The sequence below is a fragment of the Amyelois transitella genome, chromosome 3 (genome assembly GCF_032362555.1).
Source record: "Amyelois transitella isolate CPQ chromosome 3, ilAmyTran1.1, whole genome shotgun sequence".
Lineage (NCBI taxonomy): Eukaryota > Metazoa > Arthropoda > Insecta > Lepidoptera > Pyralidae > Amyelois > Amyelois transitella.
In genome coordinates, this window is record NC_083506.1 from 3,657,697 (window position 1) to 3,679,890 (window position 22,194).

Below are 22,194 nucleotides of genomic sequence, written 5' to 3' on the forward strand. Positions count from 1 at the left end.
GGTACCTAGCATGTCAAACAGCTTAACTACAAAATCTATAAGTAAGAAGTACTTCAGTAGTTCAGCGGGCAATATCATAAGAGAAACGTCCGAGATAGAAAATAAAGGTACGTTACGTGCGCGTTTAATACCTGTAGTATTTATAATATTATAAGAGTTCCCAGAATGTTTCAGAGTTCCCAGAATGTTTCTTTGCTTTTTTTACAATAGTATACGAAAAAGGGCCAAAGTCCCTATTACGGCCATTGTCATCTCTGTGTAGTCATCAGTCAACGGGTTTAAGATCGACCGCCGATAGGAATAAAATCAAACCCTTCTCTTGAAAGTTTAAAAATGTCCGGTGACTAGTTTCCTACTCACGTTTTAGCCATGTTGAGATGTGAGAGTACAACTTGTTTAGACTTTGCCATTACTGTTGTTATAGGTATATTTAAGTTTTTTTTATGATTTATTTATTCGAAACTGTATTTATAAAACATTTACATTTAAAAAGACCAATCCAACTCTTTCTCATAGATGTCGTAAAATGCGACTAAGAGATAGGCCAATAAACTTGGGATTCTTTTAGGCGATATTCCTGTCAGTAATTGAATCTCAATTCTATGGTTAAGCCTAACAGCTGAGCGTGGCCTATCAGTCTTTCAAGACTGCCTGCTCTGTCTACCACGCAAGGGCTATAGACGTGATTATATGAATGAATAAACTAACATTTAAAAAAAATAAACAACAAGGAACAATAAGATAACAAAAATATTTATCCATTAACCGAATGGGGCTATTTATGGGGATGCATATATAGCCGAATTAGTAAAACAAATTGACGTTCAAATTGTGTAGATGAGCTTTGCCACATAGGGATACAACAAAAAACAAACAGAGCCACCGTTTACAGTGACACGATGACTTGGCAGTGTATCCAGGTCACTCCTCGGCTGAATAAATAGATCTTTTTATAAATAACACTAAACCGACGCCTAAGTATAGAGTGGAGTAATTGATTCACGGACAACTTCTTTTACTATTTCATAATTCAAAGTATTTTACCACAGAACTATGCCATCCATCTTCAACAAAACAAACGAACATCAATTTTTTTCTTTGCTAACAGGTAAGGAAAAAATTTGATGCATGACTGAGGAAACTATGTTAATATGTACTCTCGTAGCTCATACATCAAGTATAGCGCACTATGAACCTTTGAAAAATTCCTTCCTCCGTGATCGATAGTTTGGAATATTGGAAATAATGGCCGCGGGCCTTCGCCGTTCAATCACATCTTTTCGAGGGTGTTGTCCGGGCAGTTTCGTGGCAATTTGCCCGAATGGATGGAGACGTCAGCGCAACAAAAACCATCGATATGTCAACCATTTGCGCGCGCGCATGTCGCATAATATCTCAACATGGACTTTCAAAAATTTGTCCGACTTTGTTCATATTGTTATAAGTATTGCTTCAGTCTTGTAACAAAAAAAAGTTGACTAAGAGTTATTGCATAAAAATAAAAATAGGTAAAAAAACTTTTTAAGTTAAACGGTTTTATGTTAAACATACATTGCAATGTTTAATATAAATGTACTAAAAACCAAAAAATAATAAAATAGATACAGTCGTGGGAATTATAAACATATGCATAGACTAGACTAAAATAAAACCGTGGGGCACGTCAATTGTCTACAAATTATAGACTTAATGTGCGATAGAAGAATCGTTTAATTCGTCGTTAGGCAGTTGGCCCGCAGACGGTGCGCAAATTACTTACTATTTTGCTGGCTAGCGAGGAATCGTTTCACTGCTCGTAGTTTGTCTTTAATCGACAAAACTTATGATTATGAAACCCTAAAACTCGCTTAATCGAGCTTGCTAACTTGTTTCCACATTCTAGCCCTACTTATCACACGTCCATCGTTGTCGGTTGAACAACTGCCTAATTATAGTGTAACATTACAAAACAAACATTTTAATCAACGATTGTAGACAATTGACGTGCCCCACGGTTTTATTTTAGTCTAGTCTATGCATATGTTTATAATTCCCACGACTGTATCTATTTTATTATTTTTTGGTTTTTAGTACATTTATATTAAACATTGCAATGTATGTTTAACATAAAACCGTTTAACTTAAAAAGTTTTTTTACCTATTTTTATTTTCTAGTTTTTAGTTGTAACGAATAAACTCAAAAACTACTGGACCGATTTGAATGAAATTTGGCACAGGGATAGACTTAACCTTCAGGAGTAACATAGGCTACATTTTATCCCACTGCTTAGATTTTAATTTTGAATAGTAAATTGTATTCTACTTGTTGAGACCTTTCATTTGATACCCATGTTGATGGGATTGATAAAACCTAAGTTATCCGCCATTTTGTAGAGGCCGCCATCTTGGATTTCAATTTTTTATAGTATATTGTATTCTGCTTGTTGAGCCCTTTCATTTGATACCCATATTGATGGGATTAATGAAACCTAAATTATCCGCCATTTTGTAACGGCGGCCATCTTGAATTTATAATGATAATGAATAAACATAATTATATTGTCACCAAAATCCAAAGTGTATACAAAATTTCAGATTAATCGGTTGACAGGAAGAGGGTGAAATTTGAATTACTAAATTTGACCCAAGAATAAATAAAACAAACGGGGTGAGCTAAATAAAACCGTTTAAAAATAGTTTTTACCATGAGCAAGTGGGTAGAGAAATGATGGTAGATTGTTGTTGTTATCTTTTTCACATAGACTGTGTGACCTAGACGGTGATAGGAATTCATCGTATTGAAAAAAAAAATCCATTTTAAACAGAGTTACTGATGATAGTATCTTTTAAGACGTAAATGTTTCTTAAAACATAAGTGCATGTTTGTAAAAATATTCTTTTTTACAAATCTTTTATTGAATTCTTCAAATAAATTAAATTAAAAGTAAGAAACAAAAAAAATATACCAAAAATTCAATTCTAACCTCGACAGAAAACTTTAAGTCTGACATCGGGTCAGTCAGACTCGTCAGTGCTAGTCTCACTGACAAACTCATGCAGACGAGCCGTCAAAATCGTCCGTCATCTGCCACCGGTGACGAGTCAGCCGGGCCCAGTTTAAGCCCAGTTTAAACCTTGACAGCTCCGACCATGATAGATGATACAGAGGAATGCGTACAAACCGAAATAACCCCTGTCTGACACACGCGAACGCTTGGCGCTAATGACATTATAACTTTGTTTTGTTTCACATTCAACTAAATGTTTGTTTTAAACTATATAAAAACAGTTTTTGTCCCTTAATCCCCTGGACCACGTCCCATTATTTATTAATTTTTGAAGGATCACTCCTTATGACACTGCTGCTAGTATATTAGAACTCCTGTTGTGCCGGCACACGACCGCTGAATTTATTTTATCTGTTTATTCAAAGCTCAGATATACCATTAGGGATGATGCAGCGACAATTTAGTTTAGCGCGACGCTTAATTGAATAGGCGGATGGGAAACGACACGCGACCACGTTCCAGGATAAATGTTCGTAATAAACTATTGTATGAGATCTACCAACGTTATAAACGAATCAAAGTCTTAACAGAGTGTGCTACTGTGGGCTAAAAGCCCGGTAATGTTCTAACCGAGCAACGCTTTCGCACTTGTGAGCCATTATCTAAATTGTTAAATGCACTTAGAGGCACTGCGAACGCACATAAAGATGCTAAAGTTTCACACGTCGTTTCCCTTTAAGTATGACAGTTGCCGAGTTGATAGGAAGGGTTTCCTGGAGTACTTTCTGGTTTATCGTGTCATGTGAAATGTGATGTTTTAAAATGATCGATATTTATCTTTCCAATACGTGCAGGACCACACACGAGACGGTAGCTCTCCCTATGCAAACAAGGTTGGCGTTCGAGCCCGCTGTGCCAGCAGTTCCCTCGCTCTGCCTGTGTACGTTGCTACTTAGTTACAACGTCGTACTAATCAGTTTTGAACACGCCTCTTCTATCATTATGAAACACCATTCTTCAACTTGTTAACCTATAGATAACTTCAACTGGTTTCTCAGATCAAAAGTACTTATTATGTTTACTGTTTCTATTCTTTGTAGCAAGATTTCACCTTACTAATCAGACACATCTAGCTAATGGCTTCACGCATATTTTAACATTCTAAATAAAATGTCATGTTGGCAAAACATTTAGACATCCAGCTTTTCATAATTAGGGACCGTGAAATATGACTCGAGCCAAATCGTATTCTCGTTTTGTAACAATACTGCATTTACGGGGAAAGACGAAAAATAAACAAACATGGCACACAATCGAACGAATAAAATATTGGGCACAATGCACGGGCCAGCACGTCATAATAAGGCAGTGGCTTTTGTGCAGCTGGTTGTAAATCATACAGTCCTTTGAAGAGAATGGCGTACCATAAATAATGCCCCGAAATTCGACTGCGATGTTCTCCAGCGGGACATTTTTGGTGGCCGTGAAGAGAATTCTAATGGCGAAACAAATTAATCAATAGGGTTGCGACAATACTTAACTTTTTGCTACGAGGGCCTTTGTTGTTTATGATCGTAAATTTATTAAAATATGAACCAACCAAGGGGATCCTAATTTTAATCTATATAATTTTAGTATGGTTTTTCAATGTACCTAAGTACTCCATATTGATTTAAGTTGATTGGTGTATTGTTAAAGTTTAATATCGTCGAGGTTAAATTTAAACCCGTAAATATTGAACAGCCACTTTCAATTTTTATGGGTTCGTAAGAAAGCAATTAAAGTTGAGCATTATGATAGTATTGAAGAATTTAACGCGGTCGACGTTGTTACGACTGGACGGTATTTTAATGGTTCACTGCACCCCTGAATAAACAAGACTATTCGGAGTTAAATTTGCTTGCACCGGATATGGCCGCACTCGAACATATCCATCATGTGCGTCTAAACGAGGATCCAGTCGGATTAAACCCTTTCCTACTCGAAGTAACACTATCGTTTCAAACAAAGAAGATTCTTTCTTGAGGGATGCGGTCGACTCACCTTAGTTTACGACCACTAAATCTTAGCGGTTATGAGCTCCTAAATAATAGTATTTTATTGGCCACTGTAGAATTGACGAATGCCCACCGACGTTTTATAGTCGATGGCAAACGGACTGTTTCGAAGTTATGTGGTTTCTCAAAGTTTACTGCTAATGCAAGACACTACATATTTGATAATGGGCGGGCACATTACTATAAATCATATTCTTCTGAAAATTATTAAAATCGAAAGGCATTCGTCACTTCAACGTTTATTGTATTTACCATGTTTTATGTTTGTTCTTACGTCTCCCATTTTTATCTTATCGTTTATTCGTTTGAACATTAGGATGGCTGCTCTAAGTCGCCAGGAATGCGAAAAAACATTTACTGCTTTATCTGTTCATGGTGATTGACACATTACCTCCTTTTTTTATTCTTCCTTTATCTATAGACCACCATAGCAGAACGCAGCGGGAATTTAGCGAAGATAGTACTGCTGAGCTATTGCATATTTACTACAGGATATGCATTATGAGGCTCTTGGGTTTGTTTATTCATGTGTATGTGTGTGGCCCTGTGTTTGTCAACATTTGGTTTGAAACTATTGTCAAAATCCTTATTGAGGACGTAGATTGATTTGGAATCTACGACGGCATGTATTCAAAATTGAATTCGTATGTTTCGCAGCATGGAGTTGAGATGGGTCGAGTCATGGTGCGCGGTCGGGTTCTGGCCTCCCGTGGCGTACGCTCGGGGCTGTAAGCTCCCAAATTTATAAATTTGTTTTTAGTTTCTAGTCATTTAAATTACTGCTTCTTTATTAACTACACACTACCTTATTTCGATTGATAAAGAGTCGGTTTTATCGGCACGTTTTACGCTTAGTTTTCAATATTCACGTAAATATTTCTATAAATGTGTGTATATCGTCGAAACTATGTGAAATCATAACTAAAATCAAGTCTATATCCCCAGCGGGGTAGAAAGAGCCAATAGTCATCGAAAGACTGAAAGGCCACCTTCAGCTGTTTGGCTTAATGAAGGAATTGAGATTCAAAAAGCGCTAGCCTATCGCCTATAAGAAGAATCCCAAATATGTAAGCCTATCCCTTAGTCGCATTTTACGACATCCATGGAAAAGAGATGGGGTGGTCCTATTCTTTTTCGTTTTTCCTTTATTTTTCTTTGTGAAATGACTTTGTACAAAGTATAAAATTAATTTGTGGCCTCAATTACAGCCCGTATCCACGGTGTTGGATTTCATTCATTACAAATGTTAAAACTCCATAAATATATTTTAACGATGCTCGTTCATTCTCATCTGGCTAGATTGGTTTAATCGCGGTTGTCACTGATGCCTCGTCCCGTATGATAATGCAGTTACATTCATTTAAATGTTGCTGTAGGCCCGAGCGCACCAAACACGCGCCGCGCTGCTGTGTGACGAGTTCGAAGAGTTTCTTGTATTACAACCTGGTGCGGGCTTGCTTTCATACTGCGCTGCTTTTAACCTGCTTTTAGTGTGCTCGGGCCCTGAAAGTCGAATAAATATCGCTACGTTGATGAGTACGCTCATGTGAGGCGTTGAGCGAGTAAACATCGTGACACCCTCGCGGGCGTCGAACGGTGGAAGTTGTTGAATAAGAAAATACACTTTTGGGCACCATTCGTACTGATCAAATATTGGTTAAATCCGACGGAGGTGCGCGTGGACTAATATTTGCCTTCTGCAGAGAGGTCATTATTACTACTTTCTAAAGGATGGACCACAAGAGATTGTTTTAGCGTGTTGTAATTTCACTCCGTCGTAACGTTAGACGCAACCCATTTCCAATGTTGTTACATTAAAGACCAGAGATCGGATTTGACTTTATTTTTGGGTAAGGTAACAAACGGTCCCGGTACCCAATGGTATTAATGGGAGGCTACGTTTATTTAACCGCTCGTAACTCTGCTCGTTATGACCGCGTGTGGATTTTTAAGCGATTACTATACAACTTGCGTCGCCCCGAGTCATTTCTAAGACTAACTTCCATCAATTAACTTGTCCGCTCGCATAATCAAATTGGATAACTTATGTATTTGTCATAATAATCCGTGTTATTATATGTTTAAAGTTATATAAAATTTCATGGTCAGGTGACAGTCAAGTAATTGGGATTCGTAAAACTATAAATTTGAATAACAAATTAAAATGGTGAAACGAAGTAGTCGGTCGGTAACGAAGCGGGTAGGGTTGTAAGGTTAATTGCGGTGGCAGTATCTCGCAGTTGTCGGGAGCAGTACTGTGGCGAGCTGCGCCCACATTACCATGCATGTCCTAGTGCCAGCCACCGAGATTACATCTCACGACAGTCGTGATCACGGGTATTCACAATTGTGCTCTACAGTCACGTTTTTACTTGAACCTACGAACCATAAAATACCTCGCAAATAATACGCCATAAAAGTCAATATGATTGTACTTACCTAGATATGCAATTTCTTCAAAGTTTATTCATAACGTTTGATATAAATTCTGGGAACGTTGGTCGCCGTGTAGAAAATAAAACGTGTCGCTCGGCGCCTGCTGGAGACGTGTAATAAAGTGGAATGTAAGCGCGCGAGGTGTGGGTGCGCTGCAAACTCTGCGCATTGCACACTCCTTTTGCGAATGCAAATTCAATTCCAACTCTGAAATCTTTACGAGAATATACCAATGGAAATGTTTACTTTACTCTTTTATGTTTTTATTTGCACGTTTCGCGCGAATGTAGCGGAGTCGTGCGAAAGATTAATATTGACCGTATGTTAATTCAGAGCGTCTATATATCACTTTACATTATTTATACAATGCATACATACAGTACCGTGAAGTTTTACGTAAATTACTAGTGTGTGTCCGTTTTTACGGGGTCTGTTAGGGCTTCTCCCCATTAGATGGCTCGTGCATCAAGACTTCAGATAATTCATTACAGCACCCGCTCTCCAAGCTGCCTCATTAACGAGTTTAGCCACATTCGTTTGTTTGCATCAATTGTTACCTTCATTCTTTTACATTACCATTTAAATTCACTGGTATATTTTATTCGGTGGCCGCTCATTAGGTTTTTGTTTTCGCAAGGGTCGGCGTTTATTTTTTGAACTTTACTGTTTTAACTGATCGTAGGTTTAAGACACATGGCGCGGGCTATATTTATTTTTACTTTTTAACTCACGATATCGTGACTTAGGGGACTTTAACAGTACTAAAAGAACAAAAAAAATATTTTGTCGTGCAGTTTCGACTTTATCTTAGGGAACCGGTAGCTACTTGGTAAAAAAGCGGCATCTAATTGTAATGGGCAGCTACCAGGTTGAATCCTTAGGTTTCGCCCGAGGGTCCAAAAAAAATATGAGAGGCGTAGCCGAGTTCCTGTTTGTTTACGATTCAACTTCAATCGACACCGAATCCCGTAGCTGTCTTGTTAGGATGTTAATTCTAATTTATAGACACCGCATGCTGTAATTATCAAGCCAAGGGTACATCTCCCTCGACCTCATTCACGTTTCCCATCCCGTAATATCAATTAAGTCATCAAACAATTAATTATAACCATCATTTTAAATACAGCTTTCGTTATCAACGGACTTTTCAAAATTTATGCTAGTATTAAGAATTTCGCTGAATTTGTTTACTCGTGAGTTGTTGATACTTGTATTTCGCAAGTTAAATCACCTGGCAGGTCTTGGGGTTCATCGGACCCTATGCAATGTTTGTATAACAGCCTCATTTCAAGCAATAAATGAGGCTTGTTAAGTATTCATTCCCTCAGGAGAATTGAAATGGTATTTGGAGCGAAGTTGACTTGGATAGATTGTAGGCAATTGGAAGTTGCTGGTTTTCCGTAGGCGCTTGTTGGAGATACATCTCGGCTCTCTCCCGATGATTGATCAGTGATGGGTATCACGAACCATCCTTTGTTATTTTGCTTTGTTGGTAAACGCGCTGCGCCGCCTTCCACCATATTAGTACCTTGTTACTTTTCAATGGAGTTTTTTACGAGGTTAATACGCTCGCTGTTGCGGTGATGGCTTCGAATATCGTTTATCTTTTTTGATATGTTCTCGTTTAGATGGTATCTGAACCAATTGCTTCGTTTTTACTACCGGCAGCAGCATTTTAGATGATTCACATATGTCTTAGGTGATAAGGCTAGCAAACTGTCTATTTTTGAATATCAAAGAGGCCTCCGAATCTTGTGAATATCGATTCTGTCCACCCCGTAAGAGAAAAAGTCTGATATACATATATATGTATAATCTTCTAATACTCCACATCCTCACTAGTGAAGGAGTGTTTGAAATTGTCAATGTTATGTCATTAAAGCTATCGTTAGCTTTATCAGAAATCGGAATACTCGTATCGTATTAGAATATTATTAGGCGGCGTGCGTAGGCCTCTGGCATGCTTGGCCCGATAACATCAGCTCATATGTCGTTGAGGGTGTCTCCTCAGCTTTCACCGATGCGTCAGCGCAGTCCAATGGGCGCGTGTTGTGACAGCCTCCCACGATAAACCTCGTGTTTATGCGCGCGCCCACAGCCATGTTTGTTTTATCAAGATCCACCGAACGCCCGTGTTAATAAATGTCTTGTATATATCGAAAAACTATTTCATCCTTTTTTACCTTTCAATATTTTCATGTCCATCGTATGTTTTATTTAGACACTGGTTATTAATAATAATGGATCCTCCATGGTCGTTAGATCAAAATTTAAGATCTCCAAGTACGTGTATACGTTTTTTGTTCCTTTTTTGTTCGGGTCTGTTGTGCGGGTCTCATTTTTATTGGGGTTTTAAACAAGGGACGATCGTTCTTGTTGCCGTATTTTATATTCAAAACAGATGTTATCCAACGATGACGGTTGTTGAAATTAATTGAATTTGTTGTTTGTTTTATCAGTCCAATCACATGCGTGTTTGTATTTACTTAGCTCACATTATAGTTAATCTATGTTAAATAAATAAACAGACATTGCAGGAGAAACATGAACATTTACGATCGATGTATTTAATATGAATTTCAAATATAGAAATAGTGATTGTAAATTTGATTAACACATCTCATTATCAAATTGACCATCGTTTCCAAAGCGCAAAGTTAAAAGGTATAGTTTAGTTTGGGCCCTGGCGATGACTTCAGAACCCATTGATTGTTAGGTAATTTTGTTTTGGCCTGCTGCACATCGTATTACGGCTTGTTATAGAGGCGCGTCGAATCGCCGGCATTGAATCCGGTGCGGAAACTGTCCCGTGACGGACGTGGTGAGAACCGTGTCATTACGTCGATCTAATTACGTTTCGGGCGGTGTGATTAAAGGATACACTGCGATGCTCGGATATTTTTTGTTTTGCTTTTTAAAGGCTACTGTTTCAATAATTTGATGGGATTCGTGGTTTTCGGCATTCGATCGATTAATGTCGTAGGTGGCGGCTAAGGGACTAAAACACTGACAATAAGTCCCATAAAAAATCTCTTAATTGGATTGTTATATCTTCGGTAATTTTTTTTTACAGCATATTAACACTTTTTTCTAAAGAGGAGTTCAGGCTTAATAATGCAAATGCTAAGGTACGGGAATGAGAGTGTTCTTCTTTTTGTAGTATAAAATACACATTTTTTTAAATTTGCCGTATTCAAAATGAACAAGATCACACAGTACTTCATAAATGCAATTCAGGATTTTATTTAGCACAATATCCGTGCACCCTCGGGCACGCCGCGTTGCCCATATAATTTAACTCTCATTCTTTTTGCCCATTGTTGTTTACTTTACGGGCGATGGTTAAAATTTTATGATTTCCATTACGAGCCGCGCAGGAGACGTGTGTAAATTACTTCTTGAACGGCTGCCAACTGGATATCCTCGTGTGAGCTCGCGATTTCGATGGGTTCAAATTTATCCAGTGTCTGTGCTCGCGCAACGTCATCACTTTTTATTCCTCAAAAATGTATGGGATGCATGGCGTTTGTTAGCAAGGTGTAAACAGTGCAGTTTAAGCACGTTGCCGTTGCTCGCTCCGAGGGCTCTCGAGAGCTCTTTACAAACTGCTCTCTTGAAAGTTGAAATATTCATCCAGCGGACCATTTTTCGACGCTCAACCTCGCGCCGCATTGTTCCAGTATTTTAAATGACGTAAATAAAGTGTGAGGTGACATTCTACAGCCGTAGTTTTTCAAGTTCTAATAATTTCGCCCCACCAAGTATAGCCTTCCTAAGTTCCAAAGTAAACATACTTTTGCTTCTGTCCCCGACTTATGTAGGTACAAATCCTCACATAATACAGTGTGGCGGTCGGATAGTGTCCGACCGAAGCTTCGGCTTCGGCTTCGGCTTCGGCCACCTTCGGCCAAAAAATCCACCTTCGGCGAAACATTCGGCTTCGGCCCAAAATCCGGCCGAAGCCGAAGGTTTCGCCGAAGGTCCGAGCGACCATCGAGATTGAACGAACTGATACGAAAGTCATGAGGCGGCGGGGAGTCACTGTCAAAATATCACATTGCTGATTGCATGCATCAAAACAAGTCCGTACGTGTATTTAAACGAGTTTTTTTGTAAGAAATCAAATCATTATTTTTTACCAGTAGGTAAATCACAAACTTTTATCTATACATATAATAAAACAGTTAAAATATTTTGTCTGTACATTTAGTATTTTCGACTGAAATGGATAGAGGGACACTTAGAATGAATAATAGAAAGCAAAAATATATTTTTTTAATTTCTTGTCTGTCTGTCTGTATGTATGATCACGATTATCTCCGAAAGTACTAAACCGATTTACTTCAAACTTTCACCAATTGCTTTGTTTTAACTCAGAATAACATATAAAGTTTGTTTAATCAAAATCGGTTCACAAAAAAAAAAGTTATCGACATTTGAATGAACTCAAGGCATCAGTATGCCTGCAAATAAGTTACGAAATTAAAAATTCAAAGTCATTTATCATTATACGACGGCATTATACCTATAACATATAAATATAAGTGAAAGGCGACTAAGGGATGGGCTTACAAACTTGGGATTCTTTTTTAGGCGATGGGCGAGCAACTTATCACTTTTTGAATCTCAATTCTATCATTAAGTCAAATAGCTGAACGTGGCCATTCAGTCTTTTCAAGTCTGTTGGCTCTGTCTACCCCGCAAGGGATAAAGACGTGACCATATGTATGTAGTCTACTTTAATTTCGACACCAACGCAACGGCTTCGATGGTCCAGTGGTTAGCCCGAGAGACTGTGAAGTTGGCGGTCCAAGTTCGAATCCCAACAATTACAAGATATTTTTTATTATTAAAAATATATTTTTTTTGTATTGTTTGAGTATTTTATGTAAAAAAACTGAAAATCAAAATACTACATATAATAATAAAACGGTAAAAATATTTTTTCTGTACATTTAATATTTTGACTGAAACGGATAGAGAATTTTTTTTTACATTTTTTGTCTGTCTGTATCTGACTGTATGATTAAAATTCAACTCGAAATTTACGCGGACGAAGTCGCGGGCAACAGCTAGTTTATCTCTAAACCAACCACCTCTATGATATATCATCAACTTCTATATGAGACAGTCAATATATAAACCTTCAATATTGAGGTTTTGAAATGATTTTAATATTAATTGTAGCTTGTAGACAATATTAAACAAAATAATTAATTACTGAGTGCTGAGAGAATATAAACCTTCGGCTTCGGCTTCGGCTTCGGCCGAAGGTTGTGGCGATAGCCGATTAATCGGCTTCGGCTTCGGCTTCGGCCAAAAATAGACCTTCGGTCGGACACTACGGTCGGATAATATTTGGTGAGCGTTATTTGACAAGCGTGTTCGTATGTTTTGTCACTGGACACCTCCACTCGGTATACAATTTGTATTTGAGTTGCAGTGTCACAGGCCATGGGAGTTTTCAGGAATGGTGCGGTGTGTTTGCACATCTGTCTTTACGAGCTTGTTCCCAGAATACAGCCGTAAAAAACCCAGTAGCGTCAATAATAAATTGTAATAATGCTTATCATCGGATGATAAAAATGAATGATAATAAATCTCGTATCGTCAGTTCGATAAGAAGCCGATTATTACAGCGAAAGTTACTGTGCGATAACCTCTGAAAGATTGTCCTAATATGTCAGATAAGGTTGAGGACTGGGGTATGGTAACTAGTATTCGTGCACGTGTGTCGACTTTGAATTGGATTGAAATGATATAAGACAGAAATTCATGTAGATACAGGGTTGCTTGGAATAATCTGGAATTTTAAACATGTCACGAGCGCGTTCGTGTTTATTTCATATATTTTTTTTAGTTTGTGAGCCCGTCGTTTGTCACATCTCACATCTGAAGGCACTTGAGCTACGGGTGAAATGGGTAACTTTTTTGTTCGGGTTCCAAGGCGCAGGTTGTTTGCCGAGGTAGTTTGAAGTAATCGAAGCGGTTCGTTGAGCTATTAGGTCGACTCCTGGAGCGCTAGCGGTGCTCTCCATTTGTGGTATTTGCGGTCCTCGGGCTGCCACGATGCTGTCGCGTCGAATACGAAGGTTGCTTGAACCGCAGCTTTAACAATCTTGACAAATAAGGTCTGACAGCATTTCTAACAGTTATGGATAGGTCTTATATTGTGTGCCTCCCTCTGACATAATTTGATCGAACAACGTCTATGTTTTAGACGAGAGGTTTGTTTCTCATTTCATTTTGCAACCGAACCCAGCCAAGTGTTTATTTCCTCATCTTTGGTACTACACTAACTTACTTGTTGTTCGACAACTCCGACACTCCGAAGTTAATTTCCTGCGCTTCCCATATGACGTCATAAATTTAAGACGGCTTCTGTTGCGAGTGTTTCGCAAGTATCCTCGCTGTAAACACAACAATTACGGAGTTTGTTTTCATAGTGCCGCGCCGCTCCATAAAACGTTATTGTAACGATAACATTTACACATTCGCGATATAATTCAGCGACAGGTGGTGAATGTTTACATCAACCAGCGCTCGTGTCGTTGAATAATTCGCTCTTTCGGTTTATTTTCGTTAGGCTTACTATTAAAGCGCTCACTGATAGATAAATAATTTCATTTATGTGTAAATCAATAATTTACAGTTAATTAGTGTAGTCACAACGAGTCTCTATTCCGCTGCACTTAATTAAGGTGTACCATGTGGCTTGTGGGTGCAAAAAATCAGGAAAAGATTCCAAGTGTCAAAGTAAATCGGCGGGATTAGCCCGAAGTGGCTGGAGTCGATCCCGGGCACGCGGGCAAAAAGCCGCATTCATCAAACTGAATGAGATCCAGAAGATATTTTTAGCTTGATAAAGTAGTATACCTAGGGTTGCCAGGTTGCCACGCGCAATGGCTTGGCAGACCTGTGTTTGAGAAAAATATGGTCAAACACTTTGTTTTTCGAGACTTTGGGGGTACATTTCTCGATTTACTAGAGGGGGCGTTTTTTGCTCATGTATAAGAAAATTAATATGTGATATTCATTCATATCTATTTTTACAGCATAATACGAGAGTAAATTAATTACTTTAATGAATTTGTTTGCACACGTGTAATAGGGTTGTTCCGTAATTAAATTCTGTGTAAGATAATGGTATGTTAGGGGGTGTGAGGGATGGTGGTGATTATTACGCACATTATCCCTTAAGATGTTGCCGTTTCCCTTTTCACCCTCGAGTGCTTACCGTGCACTTTGATTTTCTTTCCAGGAAGGCCTTCCTGTTTGCTATACACAGCACCACATTATTGTGATGTGCTGATTTACTTAAGTAATTTAACTTGGAGCGTAGTAGTTGTTCGTGTTTCTTCTGTTATTGTACCTTAAGTCGTCCTGCACTTTTACGCCCTCTCTTTCTAATAACTATTCTAGTCTTAGTAAGTAGAATCTTATGTCAAACGACGATGCTATTACTTGAACACTATAATGAAATTAGTTCTGCGCTGAAAACACAACGCTTGGCGTCTATCTGACAAGACAGTCTTGAGACGCCTCGTAAATACTTAAGAAACACTTATACGAACCCATACTCCAGCGCCAAATCGCTTAATTGTTTTAGTAATGGATTGCTTCCCGTAGCGTTGCCATAATAGCCATCGCCGTATTCCTCCGACTGTTGCCAACTTCTTAGAAATGCCACGTCCAAAAGCTAATCTTGATGCAATTGTGTCTGTTCCGTGATTAATGGATGACGAACCCACTGAAGACACAATTATACTATGATGATGTTACTAAGTAATATACTCTTAATTAATTATGTATAAACATTCGCGTTGCTTTATAATATTTATAAATAATACAATTCTTCTAAATCCAATGACTGTTTCGTAATTGGTCATATTTCTTTTTTACGTGCAATAAAGAGTTAAAAAAACAAACAATAAAGCAATACAAGTTCTCTTGTGTCACAAATTAAGCGACCTTGTGATACGTTGTATTTTATCTTACTTAGGCAGTTACGTAATTTCCGAATAAAATCACGTATTTACTAGTAAAACAAGGATTCTATAGATAACTAATCTGCCTATTAAGTAACATATACCTAAAAAGGTAAATCCTTACAGAATCCCTTCGTTGTGCGTTTGGCCAAAACGCATTTGACTATTTTTTTTTACTTGAGCACTTCTCCTATATTTAAAGCGCTAAATTCGAAGATAAAACAAAGACTAAATCTTCACACTTCGCTCTTTTCAGCGGCTTTAATTTCACGGAGCTTTTGACGACCCAAGGGCGAATCTCGTTAGGGACAAAGCCCTCGGTCCTACGGACAGACGGACGGACAATGGGATCGTGTTACCGCCTTCCGGTATGGTAACTCCTAAAACCGCATTTACACCTGACTACATTTTCATTGTGTTTTTGCTATTACACAATTCTACGCTTCGGTCTGCCAAGAGTTTTTTGTATACTTACCTACTTTCATTACTGTAGATAATTACGTAATAACGTGTAAATACTCGTAGAAACGATTTTTTTTGTGTGGCAGATGTATATTTTTTGTTACTTCAAATTACGCTTCACGTTATTTCTTTTGCGTCAAAAGTACATATGTACAGGATGGTTATCAGCAATGTAGCTATAAGAAAGTTTTCAATAAAATTGTATCCTTGCAGAGATAACGTTTATAGTCGGGTGAATAACATTTGGAGTGAGAAAACAATCGTAAATACGTACTTTTTAGTCACATCAACCGAATATTTATAGCTGTTTACAATACAGACGACAAATAAGTCCGTAAGCTGTCGCCGATTTACAACCGGCTAATTTCGTCTGAAGATGTTGCGTCTGCGCAATGTAAAGTTGGATTTAAGGCCATCACACATATAAATGTGTAAACTAATTCTTGTCTTACAAACGCTTCTCGTTCGCATTCTTGGAGGCTAACTTCAAAGGTTGGCGCTAGTAAAAGATACCTTGTTGGTAAATTCTTTATACATACCTATATAAAAAAAGAAAAAACTGACTCATTGACTGATATATCAACGCACAGTCCAAACTACAGAATCAAAATTTGGTATGTAGTTTCTTTATGCGGTCGCAATTACATAATATAACTACTGTGTTTTGTAAAAATACGGTTTGAAAGGTATCGGGTATAGAAATCAAGTAGTAACATTGCAGCAACTAAATCATTTATTGGAAACAACTGTGTGACATCTCTGTCATCCTGTCCTCCGCCTTAGCCGTTAAGACGCTGTTTCCCGGGCCCATAAAACTGTCTCCATTGCAACAGACACTGCCTAAATACAGTTTTTTTACGATGCGTCCAATACTATTCTTAACACATCGTACGATTTTATGATAACCATTATCACGCGTGGTTATGGGATGTGGTGAGGCTGTAAAATGCTAAACAGTTTCTTCATTCATTAATCGACTTTCCGGAACCTAACTGTTTTTGGATTATTGTTTATGTTAAATATCAATATCCGTTATCTTGGAATCGATTGACGAAGCCGAGATGTTTCTGAAGTTGATATTTTTATGATTATCTTAACCTATTGGTTCGAATGCAGCTCACGTTTTCTTTTTTAGCACAGTTTGTCATAAAATAAAGATGTTGTAAGTGCATATAATTCACATTATAATAACCGATGACATTTTCACCCCACGTCGGCGATATAAACCCTCGTCCACGGTGAAGTGCATAACTCCGGTTTATTCACAGACACCTCTGCATTTTGTTCCATTTTCTTGCACGCCTCCGCATAATGCCACAATAATGCGCTTGTTGTGCCCTAAAATCCTTATATCCAACGCCTTGAAGGGGAACTTTCTATATGAAATATCAGACTATTGTTCGTAGCTCTATTTTATTCCATACAAATAGGGGGTTTTAATGAAAGATTTATACGGAGGTGCGAAGTAGAATGCGAGAACACGTCAATAGGAGCGCGATTTCGCGACGCGATATACTTCATACGGAGTTATTAGAATTTATTTTCAACACGGGCGGTATTTTGAAGAATACGCGATAAGACTCAAAAGGGCCGTGAGCATCTTAAGCAATTAGTTTGAGTAAGCAAAAAATGTGGGCGCCTGTAGGCGGGCGCTAGTTTATCTCTAGTTATTTGTCGTATCAAGTGGTATCCCGTCTGACTTCAAAGACACCGCGCACGGTAGCAGTCCTGCGACCACTTATTACCTATGTGGGAATGCAACAGAATCTTTCCCCATGTCGTCTTTATTGCCTCATCAAAATTCGTAGATGATTTTCGTGCCGGCTGTCTTCCGTGTTTGGGCTCGTTTGAACTCCTATTTAGATTGTAGCTTGATTTCTTGGAAACAATTTATTAAGTTATGTAGGTCTCATACTTTAACCTTTCCTGGTACCACATTTATAAGATATCCATAGGTATATCTATACGTATAATCTGTACATGTATCATATTTCATGTTGTAATTTTGCCCTGTTTATAGATTATTGAGTGATAAAATATTTAAACTGAACTCAAATCATTTCCTCTTATTATGTTTAACAATATACCCATACATTAGTCAAACAATAGACGAATGTTTTGGTAATGAACGCTCTATGCAAATTAAATCGATAACATTATTGTAACTCTTGCTTGCCTGTTAATGGTTATCATGTCCTGAATAAACAAACAGCGGTTAACAGCAGTCTAATTATTAATTTTGTCATACTACGATCACCTGATCTTTGGAAATTGGATGTGGTATTCTAAATTATAATAAATCGAAACTTTTCAAGCGTTCAGGCTTTAAAAGTAGAGTCCATTCAAATAATCCTTCCTAGTTCTTATGAAATTATCTCATAATCTTTGTATAAGAAAAAAATGCTCAGGTAATTAATATAACACGAGTGTTTTTATTATCAAAAAAGATAATTGTAGCATATCCAATCCGTTTGACATCACAGGTTATTGGATTCGGGTGCTCGTCCTCATTGGCCTGTGACCCAAGATATACCAACGCAAACACGTTTTAGGACTTTAATATTTTATGTTTATAGTAACACTATAATTTTATGTTTATATAACAGCCTTGTGTATCCTATTTACATATGAATGGCTGCCAGTTGCAATGATTTAACTTCTTTATGATAAATTTAAGGATTTGAACATTGAATAGATTCATATTTCTGTGTATGTTAACTTTGTTTTTAATTGTCAGTTAATAATTCTGGTTTACAGAATTACTTAATATAGTAATTCTGGCATAAAACAAACAATTCTTATTGTTGTTGCAAATTTTGTGTTTGTTCTATTATATGTTCTTTAAATTTTTTTTTGGATTGGTTGCTATTATTAATTCTGTGATTTTATAATAGTATATTTATTTAATTAGCCACAAGAAAACTTATTTCCACGGCGACCGTAAATAACTAACATTGGATACGTGGTTACTCGTAATCATCAAATTAATCATAATGTAATATGACCCCTAACTGGTATTCCTAGACGAGACGTGATTGTGAATATCTTGATGACTTCGGAGAAAATTTTATTTTGTTAGAATCTTTAACATGTTCTCGGTCTCTATAATGAACTTTGTCAAGTAATTTTCGTATTTCTGAAGTTTTAATTAGTATTTTGTTGATAAAATTTGTGTTCATAGGTCTTATGGAGCAATCGTTCTACACATATGGAAGTATTAGCAATAATTTGTTATATAATATAGTTTTAGCTCTTATGATTAAATCAGATTCTTTTAACAACTAGGTACTTATATAAAAAATGACGCGGAAACTTCAATCGAGTGGGCTGTAACTCGATTTTTATTTACAGCTCTATGATTTAAATCGGTTCTTTATTAAGACCGGTATACTTTGACGTTTATGTCGTTCTTCAAGCATCTTGTTGAGCGAAGTTTTTGTGGTTCCCATGATTTGTGGACAGGTGGCGCGGGCGTCGGGTTGCGGCGTCTTTGTGGAAGGCTTTGATGTCGCCGCCTCATTGTGCGCGTGCGCATTGAACTTTTTTTAACCGATATTGTGTTATTGATGCGTGTAAAGATTGCTGAATGCCGCCGGATCTCGTATATCCCCATATCGGTTGCAATTTTTGACGGGATACGTCAAACTTTTCGGGCTCTGCTAGACAGACCGGCGGCATCGGGTAACACAATGAATTACTTAAAAAGGTTCCAAACAATCGAATTCATTCACTCATAAAAAACGTAAAAAGTTTCCAAATTAATTCAAAAGGAAAAAAAAAACAAATAACTATTATATATGTATACCACATAAAATTATCATAAAATATCACGGTTCACTCATTTATTACAGCTAGATTGTGTCAATAATAAAAATCAACGGTATAAATTATGACGCGTGGTTGATTGCACATGTCGTTTAACCCGAAGACGACACTAAACAGGTTAATAATGTTCGTCTGCCTTTGTCCCCAGGTCTAACAGCAGAACTATACTACGTGAGAGATGGACAGATTAATTACTATGCCTTGAATTTCATTGTGCCTGTGCCAGCAACAATAGAAGAATTGCATTTTACGTGGCAGAGTCTCACTAGAAGACCGGTAAGTTGGAACTTTAATTGACAATATAGCTTTTAAAGGTTGTTTTGTGTGTGTCTTAAACAAAAGAAGATTCACACACGCATATGCATACATACGTATATAATCAAGTTTTTATACCTTAATAGGTAGATAGAACTATCAGTCCTAAAACGACTGAAAGGCCACGTTCAGCTGTATGGTTTTAATGATGGAATATGATTCAATTAGTTGCTAGCCTACTCACACGTATCGTATTAGCTGTCTTCTCTCGTATCGTATCGTATTATTATTTTAACCTTATATAGATGTTTGTAGTGGAATCACCACGGACTCACTTGTAAGTCTAAACCAGTGTAAGAGTTTAAATTGAACAATCGATTGGTCCAAACAATCGCGCCATTATGTTAAACACTCGTTCGTCGAGAATGCTAATCGGATGCTCGAAATATCAGACACTCATACAGATTCTTTCAATCACTACACTACTGCAATGGCAACAATGGTTTCATTGATAAGAGAAATTATGGTGTTACTAGTAATGCCTCATATTACGCAAACAGGCTTGGAGCAGGTTCATCGCGACGTGTTTGTATTACAAAGTTATGGCATTAATGTCCCATTAACTCATCATTATTGCCCATTTTCAAAGATTCAATCAGCTAGATAAGTTAAAACACGTCTAGTAAAATAAATTTTTGTATCTTCGGTAATGTTATAGATATGATAATTTTAGGGGGCAGTTTGTTTTTATTGGACTTGAAGCGATGTTTATTCACGGCTCAGCAAACAAGTCATTCTTATGGAAATGCCACAGTCCCGTCTCAGATAAACCAAAAGACGCGATAACGATATCACGGACACTAATCTTGCCTAGTAGCGGTTTGCCAAAGGATTTTATTCTGACATTTGATTGATTAACCGGATGTTTACTTAATTTTAATTCTCATTTAACCAGCATTAACCAAGCATAGGTTTAGGGTTACATTTACATACATACTATCATGTCTATTTTCCATCATGGTAGGCAGAGACTAAACTTTGAGGTTTCGTTTAAAATGTAAAATTCAAGATAACATTTACATGCACATTTCTTAACGGCGGCAGCTTGAAGATCACGACATACGGTTTATTTGGTTTAGCCTCTGCATTGCCGGCCAAATATTATGTGCATTCATTTATTTTATCCGCATAACAAACGAGACGCTCCCGAAGTTTCGTCATTTTGGATTTCCAAACGACGGCGCTCGCCTACTTTACATACCGAGCGAGAACACATCAAATGTGGCATGAGACATAACGTCCCGCAAACAAGTTCAGCGAACTTGTCAATAAAACATTTGCTTATTTAGAGCGACATTTGCAAGTCATATCCGAGCACCGTCTTAACAATATACACAAGTAATTTAAATACATTGTCTGGGAAAAGTTTTTACGTAAAAGCTGGAACCCTTATGTCCGTCGATGTCTTAAAAATGTAAATAGTGTAGAAATGCTGCATTCGCGATCACGCGCCCTGTCCTTATCATCATCTCGGCTCGCTTTGTACGGCCGGCGCTATCAGATCGCCCCTCCTGCTGAGTCCCCCCTCTTCACCCTTATTTGCTTTGGCGGCGCCTTTGACTACAGCAAATATTTGGTAACCGGTTAACTAGCGCCGATGAGCGATCGCGCCACTATTGTCTGTGCTCACCGACTGCTAGTGATAATATTTAATTAGCGGCTCCACTGTCGCACCTACGCGTTTCATGAACGCCAATGTGCCGTCCAAAGGGCCCGCGGCGAATTCTGTTGCTGTTTGTTTAACATTCGGTTACCACCTATCATTAGTAAGATCATAGTTACCGCCTCATAATTATAATTGCGTTACATCTGTAAAGAAAACATCGCACCTTGTTATCGGCAATGGCTATTTTTTGTTGGCCTTCTTTTTAATTGTAGTATTATAACGCTGGGTGCGTTATAATACTACAATTAAGTTTATGCGCCTTAAATGAGAGTTGCATCGCCGTCTTATGCAAATACAGTGTTAGACAGGATCTCTAACCCAAGTAAGCCTTCAGCTCACCTCTCGGATCTTTTTACTTATAAGGTGCGCGCGCCGTGCTCTCACGATGGTGATTTGACATTTGAACCCACTAAAATACTCGTACGTTTGATTTTCATATAACGTGTACCAACTGCTTG

At 37.8% G+C, this 22,194-nt stretch overlaps 1 protein-coding gene across 1 annotated transcript in view; it reads left to right on the top strand.

The window, feature by feature from the left end:
- The window catches only part of LOC106133538 (tyrosine-protein kinase Drl), a 33,863-nt gene that overhangs the window by 7,551 nt on the left and 4,118 nt on the right, over nucleotides 1-22,194 (top strand). The window contains exon 2 of the mRNA XM_013333309.2: nucleotides 19,904-20,031. Coding sequence (XP_013188763.2) covers nucleotides 19,904-20,031 — 128 coding nt within the window. The remainder of the gene's footprint in view (nucleotides 1-19,903; nucleotides 20,032-22,194) is intronic.